The sequence below is a fragment of the Spermophilus citellus genome (assembly GCF_964194105.1).
Source record: "Spermophilus citellus genome assembly, chromosome: 3".
Classification (NCBI taxonomy): domain Eukaryota; kingdom Metazoa; phylum Chordata; class Mammalia; order Rodentia; family Sciuridae; genus Spermophilus; species Spermophilus citellus.
In genome coordinates, this window is record NC_138184.1 from 177,266,765 (window position 1) to 177,281,632 (window position 14,868).

At 51.4% G+C, this 14,868-nt stretch overlaps 2 protein-coding genes across 2 annotated transcripts; both read right to left on the reverse strand.

Annotated features, from left to right (window-relative positions):
* Positions 1–5,252: 5,252 nt before the first annotated feature.
* SPMIP1 (sperm microtubule inner protein 1) lies at positions 5,253–10,478 on the reverse strand. The gene is made up of 2 exons (XM_081288577.1): positions 9,668–10,478; positions 5,253–8,298 (listed from the first exon to the last, which is right to left on the reverse strand). Exons 1-2 carry the CDS (start codon positions 10,086–10,088, stop codon positions 8,189–8,191), a joined length of 531 nt encoding a protein of 176 aa, XP_081144703.1. The 5' UTR covers positions 10,089–10,478; the 3' UTR covers positions 5,253–8,188.
* Positions 10,479–10,624: 146 nt separating this feature from the next.
* On the reverse strand, positions 10,625–13,348 carry ATP6V1F (ATPase H+ transporting V1 subunit F). The gene is made up of 2 exons (XM_081288578.1): positions 13,113–13,348; positions 10,625–11,084 (listed from the first exon to the last, which is right to left on the reverse strand). The coding sequence occupies exons 1-2, from the start codon at positions 13,268–13,270 to the stop codon at positions 10,883–10,885; spliced, it is 360 nt and encodes a 119-aa protein (XP_081144704.1). The 5' UTR covers positions 13,271–13,348; the 3' UTR covers positions 10,625–10,882.
* Positions 13,349–14,868: the final 1,520 nt, after the last annotated feature.

The following is a 14,868-nucleotide window of genomic DNA, read 5'->3' on the forward strand; positions in this document are numbered from 1 at the left end:
TGGTGCTGTCTGGGGAACCTAAAAGTGTGCAGGAGGACCCAAGTGCCCTGGTCCTTGCCCTGTGCTTAGTCTATGGCAGTACCAAATGCTCAGGTACCTTCTGGGTCACTTTAAGAACTCCATGCCTGGGGAGAAGAGATGATAGGCTGTGATGAAATACAGATACATGTGCATGCATGCACACGAACACTCTTTAGAAACGCGTGTAAAGTGTGCATGCACACTTGGGAAGACTCATCATAAGGGGAGAACATCATAGGGGCTTTTGAAATGAACAAGGTCACCAGGCATGTTAGTGCACCTCTGTGGGGGACCAACCTTGCATGTGACTGAGTTAACTCCCCTGCTGGGCAATATGTTGTCAGGCACCCATGCTGCTAGACTGCCCCGCTCTTCTAGGGTTGGAGTGACTGTGTCTTCATGCCTGGGCATGCTTCCTACAGCCCCATGGGTGAAGCTATGCTCACCTGTTCCTTTGTAATATAACCCCTTGCCCTGTTTAGGATAGAATCTTCCATGGAAGTGCTTTGTGTGTGTCCCCTTCTCTTACTGTGCCCTTGGGTGTGGCCTACCCAGAAGTCAGTCAACCTGCTGACAGTGGACATCATGAAGATAGACTCAGCCCCCTGAAACCTGACCCCTTGCCTCATTTGAATAGCTTCTCAATAAAAGAGGTCAGCACATGCTCTCTCTCTCTTCCTGAGGACCCTTAAGGTCAGAGGAGCTGTCACAGCGACCCCAAAGAAAAAGGTATTTGTGTCTCTTGTGTGGTTATTTTGCACAGCACAGTTAGCCCAGTTTACCTGGAGTGACCCCTGAGCCTTTTAGTCGTGAACAGAAACCTAGCACACCTCCCTAATTCCAGCTATTGGTGAGGCTGAGGCAGGAGAATTGCAAGTTCAAGGCTGACCAGGGCAACTTAGCAAGACCCTGCCTCAAAATAAAAAAAAAATGAAAAGGGCTAGGGATGTAGCCCAGCAGCAGAGCATCCCTAGGGTCAATCCCCAGTTATCAGGAAACAAACAACTGACAAAGTCAGAATTTGAGCTCTCTTTGCCATGTACTGCTGGGGACCTTGGAGTTTTAGGGTCCCTGGATGTAAGATCAAAGGAACTCCATTGTCATTTTAAGTCTCTAATGTTCTAGTGGGGAGTGAGGGCTCAGTGATCTAGAAAAGGACACAGCCCAGTCCCTTATTGTTTACTTAAGTAAAAGAGCACTGCGTTGAAATTGGAGGTCACCTTCTCTGCCAGCTCAGCCTTCTCCAGGGGAAGCTGTTCTAAGACCCAGAGAGGAGAGTTTGCTTCATTCACTCCTGGAGCAGTGACAAGGATTCAGTCAGGTGAAGTTACTTAAGATGGAAAGGATGTAAAGGATTCCAGACTGTATTAGTCACCTTTATATTACTATAATGAATACATGAGCAATTAAAAAGAGAAAAGGTTGCCAGACACAATGTTTCACACCTGCAATTCCAGCTACTTAGGAGGCTGAGTTAGGAGAATCACAATCAAAGCCAGAATCAGCAACTTAGTGAAGTCCTGTCTCAAAATAAAACATAAAAAGTGCTGGGGATGTAGCTTGATGGTAGAACCCAGGGTTCAATGCCCACTACTGGAAAAAAAATTTATTTTGGCACATTGTTCTGGGGGTTCACATCTGAAATCGGTGACCCCATGTTTTGAGCTTCTGATAAGAGCACTGGATCTAAAAGGTGGGGAATGTGTGTCAGAACCAACTGCACGCTGGGCCTGGTCCCTCCCAAAGTGAGGTGGGAAACAGGAGGAAGCAGAATTCCCCCAACCCCATCAAAGGTACACCTAAGGCCCTCCCAGGAGGTCCTATAGGTCCACAGCACCTCCCACTAGTGATCTTGGGGACTAAGCCTTGTACACATAGGCCTTTGAGGAACATTCAACATCCCAGCTTTAGCCCAGATAGCCTCCTGCATTCAGTCCCTCTCATTATAACTTATACAAATGGTTTCCTCATCTGTAACATGACAGCAATGTGTATATGTGTGTGTGTGTGTGTGTGTCTGTGTGTGTGTCCGTGTGTCTGTGCGCATGTTGGGAGGAGTCCATGGGGTGGCCTGTGGACAGCACTTAGCAGGTGATGATGGGCCATTTTTGTGCCTCTTACTGTCACACCTCTTAGTGATGGATGCCTTGCCTCCTGGGAGCCATGTGCCCCCAGAGTGTTTGTCACTGTGGTTGTCTGTCTTCACAGGCAGGGGAAACACTACCACGTGTTAAAGCAAGTTACTCTCTAGAGCCAGTTTCCCTTTCACCCCAGTACTGGGGATCACTGTACCCAGGGGCACTCTTCTCCTGAACCACATATCCCAGCTCTTTTTTGTTTTTATTTTGAGACAAGATCTCACTAAGTTGTTGATGATGGCCTCCATCTTACTATCCTCCTGTTTCAGCCTCCCAAGTAGCTGGGATTATAAGCATGTGCCACTGTGCAGCCCTGGATTCAGAGCTTCTTATCTGTAAATTGGGACAATAGCACCTATTCATGGAGCTGCTGAGGAGGTATCCACATGTGCTGCCACCGCTGCCCATCCTAAACACATTTGTACCACATATCACAGTTTGAACGTTCACGTGGATGTTAACTTGTATATATGTGAGCCTGATACTCACTGGGGGTTGCAAATGAGCACATGCACACACCTCTTTCTGTCAGGGTCACTCTCTGCACTGTACTCTGCTACCTCCAAGTGGTCTTGGAGTCAGGCCAGAGTCTCTGTAAGGCTCCTATGCCCCAGGCCCTTCTCAGGTGTCAGTCGGCCCTGAATTATTGAGATCAGAGTCTTTGTTTCTCCTTGCTCCTGGTCCTCAGTGCCCAATCCTCCATCTCTCTCCAGGCTCTGATGGCAGAGGCAGAGGAAGGAGGGGGCATCTGCCCTAACCCCTTTCCCATGGCGCAGGCAACTATACCTGGGAGCCCAGGGCTCCCTTGTAGTCCCAAGCAGGCCTTGGCCCTGTACTACCTCATCTTCAGGCACCCTGCAGGCCTAGGCCAGCTCCGGACTGCACTTCGGCAGGTGAGGAGGCCAGATATTGCCAAGGGGTACAGGCAGGAGCCTGATTCTACCTCCCCTCCCATCCCCACCAGGTGCAAGAGGGCCAGGGCTGTCCCCCAGGGATGGAGCTAACCACAGTACTGCTGGAGATGGAACGGAGCCGGTGGGCCCAGGAGCAGGTAGAGGCTGACCATGGGGGTGGGGGAGGGCTGGCTGGGTGCCCCTCACACTCTGGCTCTCCACCTTCCTGCAGCTCCTCTGGGAATTGGATCTGCTGACTGGAGCAGGGCTGGGCCTCTTCAGGGCCCCTTGGACCCAGTTTGGTGGTTGGAGGGACCAGGCCCAGCGTGCATGGAGCCAGCACAGCCAGATGAGTAGCAAGATTGGCAGGGACTTGGAGCAGCTGGTGAGTGGAGAGAGACACTGTGTGACATTGGGGTGGTTGTGGTGTGACCCCCTCAAGGTCACCAAGGTGCTTGAGCTTTAGAGACCCCTGGATTCAGAGCTCTGCTCTGATGCTCCCTGTGGACTGTGAGCCTCCATTGGCTGTAAAATGTGGACTATGGCAGATCTTTCTCTGAGGAACAGTGAACTCATCTAAACAAGGGGTTTGAACCTCTTGCTACTTATGGGGTCTAGTGTTATTCCATAGCTAACTACTGGCTTGTCAAATCAACTGTGCAGTGACACTGGGAAGCCTGTCCATGTGACTGTGTGAGGGAGAACTGTGCCTGGAAGGGTCCCTGAGAGCAGAGGCACTGGAGTCTAGGGTGGCACTAAGACAAGGACACCGAGCAGCCCCTGCTGAGTGGGGGGCTCCCTCCAGGGCTAGAGCTGTGCTGACCCTCCAGGAGGGGGATGTTGTGGTGAGGACCCCAGAACAGAGCTAAGAACTGAGGATGTACTTCCCAGTCCCAGCTCAGCCACCAGCTGCCAGAGTAGCTTTGGGCCTGTTGGTAGCCTCTCTGCAGTGGATGGGAAGGGAGAGGGGACACATAAGGCCACTTATGTGTCCACTTCATGAACACCAGGAGACAAGGATTATGGGGGGCAGGAAGCATCTTAGAGGCTGACTACCACACTAAAGGATGATGCCCTGTGTCCTGAGCTCCCCAAAATTTTTCAGAGTTCCAGGCTGTGGCCTTCATCCCAAACTAGGGATTCCCTGAGCCAGAACCATCAGTTCCCAGAGGGGTAAGTCTTTCTCCCAGGGACTCTGGCACTCCCTTGTTGACATACAAAGTGACCAAGAACCTGGCCTTTTCCCCCTGTCTCCTCCCACAGTCCTGCTCCACAGCCCCTGGAAGGGTAACCTCAGAATTCCAGTTCCAAAATCCAGTGGGTTTAGGGATTAGAGGAGGCCACCCTGGACTCAGAGTTTGGGTGTTGGGGTGTTGGGGACTAGGAAGACTGAAGCAAGCTCCCTCCTTTCTCCAGCACCTATGGGGCTGCTGGAGGTGCCTCTGAGGTAGCCCCTGAATCGTGCAGGATGCAGACAGCAGACCCATCATCTGCCGTGGATCTGGGTGAAGCTGGGAGAGATTCAGACCCAAGATGGGAGGGCCCTGGCATACCTGCAGAGGCCACACCTGGTATGTTGACAGGACGTGATGGGCAGCCAAGATAGCAGGGAGCCCCTGAAGTTGGAGAAACCAGATTAGATTGGGAGCAGAGAAGTTCTCATCCCAAGTCCAAAGACTTCCATCATTTTTCACTTATTCTGCATCTTGCACCTTTCATTGGGTGCCCAGGGATGGCAAGTCAATTTTATGTGCCAATTCCCTGACTGGCACCAGTTGTCTCAGATGCTGTGCCTGTTAGGGTTTTTAAGCTAAACTGGGGCTCTGTTGAGTGGGCAGGAAATGACCATCACTGACTGCCCAGGGAGAAGGAAGAGGAATAGCAATTCTAGGCCACCTGTTTGCCACCCTTATACCAGGCACTGGGGACATATGGAGAACAATAGATACCTTGAGTCTTTGAGATCAAAGCCCAGTGATAGAGCATGACTCTAAACAGGCAATTAGAATTCAGTGGGATGGACACTGTGGGCATGAGCCTGTTAATTTAAAGGAAACAGACTTAAATTATTTGTTAAACAATAATAGCAAAGTCATAAACTTTTAGTTGTCCCATCACACACATGAAAGAAGAGGACTGCCAATGATTCTCTCCTGATTGACAGATAAATTTTTACAAGTATTTTATCTCTTGGGAAGACAGAGATGTCAATTACACTATTACCTGGGAAATAAACTCTAGGAATACAACAGGTGAGCATCTCAGAGACAGGTGTAGGAGGCTGCTTTCACAGTTCTGCAGCAATCATTTCTGAAGTCTCTCCTGAGACTCCTTTGTTCACAAAACCCTTTGAAATTCAGATCTAGTTCCACAGAAACCACACCCCTTTGGTTACTGTTATGAATATTCACAGGTCTCTGCATTGCTTACCAGAGAAAAATGCAATATTCTTGTGAAAGGTTTTTAATACTTATGAAAGCAGATTCCTTCAATTAGTTTTATGGATGCAGAACATCTCTCCTTCCTCCACAGCTGCAGGAGCAGTGACAGCACATCCCTTTTTTAGATTTCTTTGTTCATTATGAAGACTTGCAGTTTTTTAGGCCAGGCTCTGGCTTAAAATTTTACTTAAGTTTCATTTGATTTTGTTGCCAGAAAGAAAAAAAAAAAGGAGGGGGGCTAAGGAGGATTTTAACAACAGGAAAAAGCATGGCACACACAGTGGGTTTCTTCTGTGAACCTGAACACACACACCAGGACAAAATGGAGATATCCTTATGCAGAGGGAGCCCCGGCAAACAGGCCTTTCTCACTCCCAGGCATTGCATAGTGGCCAGCCTTGCCTGGGAGGATGAGGGAGATGGAGTTGGCTGTTGGCAGGCACACCTGACAAGCAGATGCATGGCAGGTGATGGGAATAAACGTGGAATAATAAACTGTGACAGCCATGAAGTTCAAGCAGCACTCTCAGGGCTCCATGGTCCTTCATGCCCCTTAGGCTTCCAGGTTACAGTTCAGGGGGGAATGTGTGTGAGAAGCTGGGACATGAGCAGGGAGTGCTCTCTCAATATTGATCCTTCTCTCTTAGGTCACTTAAAAGAGCTGAACCCTACTACCACTAGCTCTGGGGACTCTGGACCAGGACCCTCTCAGGTTGGGACAGCAGGAATGGAGCTTTCCAGGGAGGAGGCTGCGGGATGAAGTGGGGCTGCCTCCTGCAGCCAAATGGAAAAAGGGATCATTGCTGAAGCACCTCTTACACCACATAAAAGAGGTTTAGTAAATTCAGCAATCAGGCAAGGACTAGTCACTGGGGTCTCCAGGTTCTTCTAGGGGAAGGGCCCTGGCTTGGGGATTCCCTCTCAAGCCTGGGCCCAAAGTGCTTTTCATTCCCAGGATCTGGCCCAGAGGGAAGACAGGAGCCAAGAGGAGCCAGCACCAGCCATGCAGAGGCCCCACCTACAGAGCTGGCCAGGGAGAAAGCTGACACAGAAAGCTTCAGAGCCCTCTGTCCTGGCCTTGCAGTGCCTTCCAGCACCCCAAAATACCCCACAGGGGCTGGGCTCTGGCCTAGGTCAGGAGAGAGAAACTCAGAAACTGCTGAGTTTGGACCCTCTTCAGAGTCAGAGACAGGAGGACCCTATGGGCCAGACAGAAAAGACCCCTCAGGGTCAGCGAGGGAACACCTCCCAGTGGGGGAACAGAGAAGTATCTCAGAGTCAGAGAGAGAAGACATTCCAGGGTCAGAGTGGGGAAGCACCCCAGGATGAGAACAAAGAGATTCCTCAAAGAGGAAATAGCCCTAAGTGCCAGAGAAAGGAGATTGGGCAGGGTCAGGAAATGAAAACCCTTCAATCTTGGGAAGCCCCTCTCTCACAAGCATGGGAGGTGACTCAGGGAGAAGCGCCTGTACGGGCTCGGGAAAGGGAGAGTCCAGGCCGCTGGGGAAAAACCATCCAGCGAATGCAGGCCAAGCCCGAAGGCCGGAGTCACAAGGCGGCCGAGGCCGTGATAAAGCCAGGGGCCACCCGGGATGGGGCGTGGACTCCTCTCCTGGCCCCCAGGTCTCTGGCCCGACCACAACTCACAGGCCCAGGAGGTGGGATGCTGGCGGCACTAAGCACCGAGGGCTGTGGGCAGCAGGCTACCCAGGGAGGAGGCCACCGTCCCGCGGAGCAGGAGGTGGGTGAGGTGAAGCTCCCGGGCGCACTCCCGGAGCTTAGGGGCGTTCCTGGGGGACCCAAAGCTTCGAAGGCTGCGTGGCCCGCGCCCCTGGGCGGGGAGAAGGCGAGCGTGAGCGCGGCGCAGCAGGAGATGGCTCTGCAGCGGCTGCTGGAGCTGCACGGCGCGGCCAGGCGGCGACGGCGGCAGGAACGCGAGCAGCAGCGGCTCCGGGTGCGTACCCGCGCGGGGCCGACCTAGTCTCCTGCGGCGGGCAGGCGGGCAGGGCTCCGAGCTGACTGCCGCCTCTCCAGGTCTTGGAACGGCTCCGCATCGCCAGCCACCGCCACTGCCGAGTTCACCCTCTGGGGCTCCCTTCCAGCCCGGCTCAGCTCCCGCCACAGGCAAGAAGAGCGGGTCTCCGGACCTGGCCCCGGGAGGGGTGGAGCGCCAGAGGGGCGGGTGTGTGATGCAGTTGCTACCCTGGCCAGTGACATCGGCTCAGCCTTCTGCCTACCTAGGAGGACGTGGCCGGGCGGTGGAGCGCCCTGCAGAAGCAGCTAGAACAAGTGCACCTGGAAAGGACCCGGTGGCTGCGGGCGCTCAGGACCAGGTGGGGGGGGGGGGCAGGGAGCTTTGGGGGGAGTGATAGAGTCCCTTTTCCCTGGCATCTGGATGACAGACCACTGTCTCCCCAGGAATACCCGGAACTTCCAGGAGCTACTGTGGCCCCCTGGCGCTGAGAAGCCTGCACCTGGAGAATAGCGCCCACACTTCCCGATGGGCTCTGGGCATTGCTGGGTCTCTGAGGGGATAATTAAGGATAGGAGTTAAGGAAAAGGCAAAGACGTCTACCGCCAGGTCAGAAAGGCCTAGAACGCAGCTTCAGGGCCAGGGAGAGCAGACCAGAAACACAAGGCAGCTTCGCCCTACCAGGAGGCCTGTTATTTTTTCGTGCCTCCCACGGGCTAAAGGTCAGAGGGCCAGATCCCGGGGATCCAGCATTGAAAAGGCCCCATTCTTCCGGAAGAATGACTCTATGTGGCACATCTTGCAGGAGGCCAGTTCTTGCTTTGCTGGGGTACCTTGGGAAAAGATGTCAGAGGCCAGGAATGAGTTCCTGGGGAAGGAACTCAGCACAGAAGCTATCTGTCTGCATAGCACTAGGACTCTGCCTGTGTTGGATCTACTTTTTGTGAATAAATAAAAAGCTTCTGAGGAGTAGCACTTCAGGAAAATACAGGCTGGATCCTGGACATTGCACCAATGGCAACATGACCTGACAGCTGTCAGCCATCATCATCCCCTGCTTTAGGATCCCTTGCCAGCCCTGCTTGTCCCAGGATAGACTGCAGAGAAGGGGCCTTCTACCTCTGCTCCCCTTACTTCTCTCTTAGGGCCCTAGGGGAAATGTGGGAGCTTTTTGGGTAAACTTTCAACTTGCTGACCCCCCACCACCCACCTTTCCTGCACAGGCTCTCAAACAGCTGGAAAAAGATCCAGGACTAAGTGATCTCCCTTGAGATTAGTGGCTCTCAACACCACCCAGCAAACCAGCAGCACTTCTGGAAAACCAAAACTGAGCTGGGGTTAGGGAGCAGACAGCCTTTCTGCCACACCATTTCCACCTATGCCTGACTCCACCCTCAAGTCAGATTTCAGCAACTCCAGCTCTCCAGGTGACCTGACCCCATCTCTGGGCTTTAAGTTACACTTATATTCCAGTAAGCCCTGAATTTACTTCTCCAACTCTGACCTAAATCCTAATGTCCAGACTTTCTCCATCCTGAATGGTACCGCAAGTAACCCATACTTGCAGTACCATTCACAGCGCAACATCTTCTCCCTTAGATATTTCTCCTTCCAGATATTCCTCCATCCTGATGTCCAGCCTCATTGGCACTTCGAGCCTACCATGGCCAAGCCCGTTGTGTCTTCAAGACCCTTCCAGCCCTACCCTTTTCCAATCTGGGTGTTGCCATTGGTTTCTCTCTTCCTTTCCCTCCCAGTCAACCCATCCATGTCTCCCTCCCAAACATTCCAAATTGGCTTCAGCTCTACTGCTAATAATCCCTCTATCTGAAGCCACCATCATGTCTTGCCTAGATAACTCAAAACAGATGCCTAATTCACCTGCAAGATCCTATAAATTCCCCTGAAAAGCTATTACTTACAAAAAAATTATTTTAAAAAGCACTGATCTTCTTAAAACCCTCCTCCAATTAGAATAAAATCCAAATCCCTTTCTTGCCACTTGCTCAGCATTGAGGGCTTCAGAAAGGCTTTTCTGGATAATTCAATCTAAAGAAACACATGTCCCCCACCACACCCAAGAACTTGTCCTCCCTGGACATTTCCTTGTTGTTTGTAGTCTGACCCTCCATTACAATGTCTGCTCCCTGGCCCATGGCAAGTGCTCTGTTTGTAATTAATTTCTACAAGGTTGGGGCTCACCCAGCTGCCAGCCATATGTGAAGTTGGTGGTGACGGGGAAGAGGTAGCGCTTCTCTGGCACGTCCAGTTTTCGGGTGTTGAGGTAGTGATAGCGCCCCTGGGAGTCATGGGAGATGCCTTCATACAGCAGAGCCCGAGTTGCAGGCAGTACTGGGTACATTTCTGTCTGAAAAGGAGCCTCAGAGACAGGGCTAGGGGGCTTGGCAGGGACTGCTTTGGGGACAGGTGGCGGTGAGACTCGGGCCTTGGGTGTCAGGGTGGGCAGTTTGAGGGGCAGGCGGGCTGCAGCCTTAGCCTTCTGCTTGGCCCTCACCAATAACCCATACTTGCGGTACCATTCACAGCGCAACATCTTCTCCCTTAGATATTCCTCCTTCCAGAAGTTTTGCCACACTGTGTCCAAGTTGAGCTGCCGTGCCATGGCGCAAGGGAACGAGCAGTATCAAGGTGCCTGCAGCTAAGGGGTGAACACAACAAGCAGAGTTCTTCTGACAGCAGATGGCTCCCTGGGACAGTCACTTGGCAACCAAGCCTCACCTCACACAGGGTAGGGTTCTACTTGCCCTGCCCTCAGTGGACCTCACATTCCTCCCTTCCAGCAACCTGGAAGGTTAAAAACCTTCACCCCAAAACTCCTGTAGAATCAAAACCCAGTCTAGAATTACAGGCTTCCAGGTTTCCTGTGCTTTCTGATTCTGTCCCTTGGATCAGGCTCCTTCCTCACCCCATGCAGACTGAGGCAGGGGGAACCAGGGACTAGGCTCAGCCATGCCCAGACCCCCTTCCCTGGTCCTCTTTGATCCAGAAAGTTAGTCCTCGTTACAGCCTCCATCCTGGTCCAACTCCTCTGCCTGGCTCTTTGGCAGAACTTTTTCCATCCTTGCCAATCTAATCTCCCCCAGAAGCCTCACCCTACATGTGTTCTTTCCAGCACCCAACCCCATATGAAGAGAAGCAAGAATACTGTTTTAATTTAACATCAATAATGACACCATGTATCAGCACAGGGAAGAAGTAATGGAGAGAGAAGATGGTTGGGCTTCCTGTTCCCTAACCAGCCTGGATTTTAATGGCAGAGCCTACAAACACCTCACCCAGCCTCTCAGTGGAGTGGGGAAGGAGTGGGAATTGAAAACCGGAGGCTTGAAACAAAGGATGGCAAGCCTGGGAGAGGCCTGGCAACAAGCAAGGGGCTAAAGGGCTGGGGGGAGTCCCCTAGCGCAGGTCTTCTGCAGTGAACATGCCCTTGGCCCTGCGCAGGATCGAGTCCTTGGCAGCATCATAGGGGTGCTCCTTGGATGGGATCTCCAGGACAGCTGGAATGGAGCGCTGGTGGGCGTCAAGGGCGTGCCGTACCATCTCTGCGATGTACTGGTTAATGAGGATGATGCCAATGTCGTCCCGGTTTAGAAACTGCCTGTGGAGAGAGACGAGATGGGAGTCCAGGGCAGCCCAGGGGGCTGCTGTCTCCCCTACCTAACAGCCCACTCAGGGTTGTGGGGAAATGAAAGTGACCTGAGGCACAGAGGACAAGAGGGAAAGACTGCTACCCTAAACCCATTCTCAATCCTATCCTTCCTTGAATGAGGCAATTTCATTTAAGAGCTCAGGACCATGTTGGTCAGGGTTGGTTTCTACCTCCCTTGCTCAGAGAGAGAACTGGTAATGAAGATTAGGGTGATGCCAGTGTATTCCACATGCTGCCTTTGTATAGGAAAGGGAGAGGATAAGAATATATGTATCTGCATAGAGATTCCAGAAAGATAAAGAAGAAACTAAGTGGTTATCTATAGGGGTGGAGGAGGGAGACAAAGAGATACAAGGATTGTGGTGTGATACTCTTTAATTTAGACATTTTAAATATTATTTTTTTTTAAATAGGGCTGATGAGGGCTGGGGATGTAGCTCAGTTGGTAAAGTGCTTGCCTTGCATGCACAAGGTACTGGGTTCAAACCCCAGCACCACAAAAAAAAAAAAAAAAAAAATAGGGCTGATGAGAACACTGGCCTAAAGTTCCCCACTGATGAGGGTAGGGGATGAGTCAGAGGGAACACTGGCATGAGCCAAGAACACAGATAGGAAACTCAGCAATGAAGGAATCATACTTTCCAAAAATAAAACTTGCCACTGCAGCCCTCCTTTATTGTGATCATCCTACTATTCATTCCCTTTTTATTCATTAAAAACTACTGAGCACCTACACTGGGCTAGGCACTGGGGTAGGTTAGACTCCATCTCTGAGATCTCTTATGCCGGAAACATGGGAAATTCTTTTTAGGGGGGTGGTACCAGGGATTGAATGTAGGAGTGCTTAACCACTAACCCACATCCCCAGCCCTTTCAATTTTGAGACAGGATTTCACTAAATTGCTGAGGGCCTTGCTAAGTTGCTAAGGCTGACCTAAACTTGAGATCCTCCTGCCTCAGCCTCCCCAGTTGCTGGGATTACAGGTCTAAGCCCCCATACCCAGCTGTAAAACTCTTGAAGTGAAATTTGTCCTCCAATGACAACTTGGGTCACTTTACCAAACTGCTTAGAGATAAGCAGACAACAGCCACCCAGGTCAGGGCCTATTACACACCAGCCAGCCGGAACCAGTCTCAGCCAGCAGTTCTGGGTTGGGCTGTTTAGGGGAAACAGGTGAGTGTTTTTTTCCTGATTCTGGCACAGAAGCCCTTGGGAAGGGTTGACCAAAAGACTAGGAGGCTAGCTTTCTCAATCCTAACCACCAAAACACCTCCTGGATTAAAGGGCATGCCTGCATCCACACTTTGAAGTTGTCATCCTTGACCCAGGGCACAAGTGAGGACTGAAGTATATGGCTAACAGAATCCAGATGTTCAGCCCACTATGCTTAGAACAAAAGGAAATTCTAAGGTAGACTGAGAATTGCACAGAGTGTACTGGTTTAAGAGAAGCAGAAAGGGCACTGGGTTCCTATTCCAGCTCTGCGATTCCCTTGGGCATGTGCTTAACTTCTCTAAGCTGCAATTTTCTCACCAGTGAGAATAACCCCTTCCTTACAGGACGATTATGAGCCTCAAAGGGAGATGACTGTACGAGAAAGCGCAAGCCCACTCCCTAGGCTCACAGCGAGCGTACAGTTGGAGCATTGCAAGGCCCTAGGTGAAAGTCTGAGACCCCGGAAGAGGCGCTGAGGCTGGCGGTCACCACCGGCTGGGCGTCCAGACGTCCAGCTATAGCAGGGGCAGGTCATAAACTGTTCCTCCTCTTTCCTGACACACGGTCATGTGAGGGGGAACTCGGTGACCTGAGAGCCCCGCTCCTCCCAAAGAGGACTTGGGGCGCAGAGGCTTCTGCTCCAGGAGGAGTGAACCACATTCCCAACGGGGTCTGACACCTCGGTCCCCGGCCGCCTCCGCCCTCTCCCAGACCCCGCACCAGCAGCAGACGGGCCCGCTCGGCCTCGCAGGGTACCGTACCGGAAAGTATCTTCAATCTCATTGATGGTTGTATCCTTCTCCACCACCAGGAAATTAGGATGGCGGTTCTTGTTAAGCTCCCCTATGCCGCCCAGTAGGAAGCCAGTCACCGTGTCCTCGTCACCAATCACCGCGATTAATTTCCCTCTCCCCGCCATCCCCACAGGTAGATTGAGCTGTCCTGGAGCGCCAGAAGTCAAGGCAGCCCCGCCCCCGCAGCGCGACGTCGAGCCGGCATCGTCCCCTCCCTTCAGACATGCGCAGTTCACCCACACCGCCTTCCGGACATGCGCGTTAGCAGCAACAAGCCTCACCCTGAATACGCCGCCTGCGCTCTACAGAGAGACCCGTACCAGGGGACTACGATTCCCAGAAGGCTGCACGGCACACTGTTCTCGGGTTCCTTCGTTCCTTCCTTTGCTGGTTCAAATCTAACCCTGTTAGACCCCGAGACCCCAGGGAAGAAAAAGCACTGCTTGGTGTCATGGGCAAGGTCCGAGTCTGGACCGTGTATGCATGTACGTAACAACGACATGGTTAACAATGACTCAATACATACTTGTTCAGTTAGTAAAGAAATAAACAAGTGGATGATGATACTGTCCGGTAAGATAGAGAGTCAAGAAACAGACAATTATAAAACGTTGTGTTAATTCCTAAAATGTGAGAAGTACATATAAAGCACAGATCCGTGGTAACTAGCCCCCGAGGAGAGAGAGCCCTCAAAGGACACTTCCCTAAAAAGCTGAGACCTGAAGGACCAGCAGGGTGAAGGGGGATAGAGGACAAGTGGGTGTTCTAGGCACAAGTACGGCATATGCAAAGGTTTGGTCGCTCTAGAGCAAGAAGGGCATTCAAGAAAAGTTAAAGAATCTAGAAGTTTTCTGAAGATACTTTCCTGAAGCCACTGAAGAACTTTATGGAAAAGGAGGATATCACGAGACTTACATGTTAGAGCTGTGGCTGGAACTGTGCTGTTGTAGAGGCAAGACTACACCAGCAGAAACCAAACTGGGAGAAGGGGTGAGGGAAAGACTAGGAGGCCAGCATTCTCAATTCTAGCCACCAGGATACTTCCTGGATTAAAGGGCATGCCTGTACCCACACTTCGAAGATGTCATCCTTGACCCAGGGAAGGAAGTGAGAACTTGAAGTAGAATCCAGATGTTCTGCCCACTGTGCTCAAGACAAAGGGCAATTCTTTGGCTGGAACTCTGGTACTGCAAATGGAGAATGTAGAGAAGAAGGTGGAGTAGAGAGATATTTAAAGCCACAATGGACAAAGTTGGTTTTTGGGTTGGATGTTTGGGGAGCAAGGTAGAGAGACCCAGGTGACTTCCAGGGTTCTTGCCTGTGCAACTAGGTAGATAGAAGCAATATTACTGAGGGAATGAACCTTTGTGAGATTAAGGGTGGAAACAGAGGGCTACCTTTTTTTTTTTTTTTTTTTGAGGTGGTCTACCACTGATTTACATCCCCAGACATTTGTTTATTATTTATCTATTTATTTATTGAGACGGGATCTTACTAAGTTGCCCAGGCTGGCCTTGAACTTGAGTTTCTCCTGCCTTAGCATCCAGAGTAGCTAGAATTACAGGTGTGCAGCACTGCACCTGATTAGGCCACATTTTTTCTCTTTCAACAAACCCCCCTAGTGTTGGGCATGTGGTTTTGTGAGTTTAGGGTACTTGATGTGAATGCACATGAATTCAACTTTCTACTCTGTTACTTTGAGGTTTGATTTTGGACTCCACTG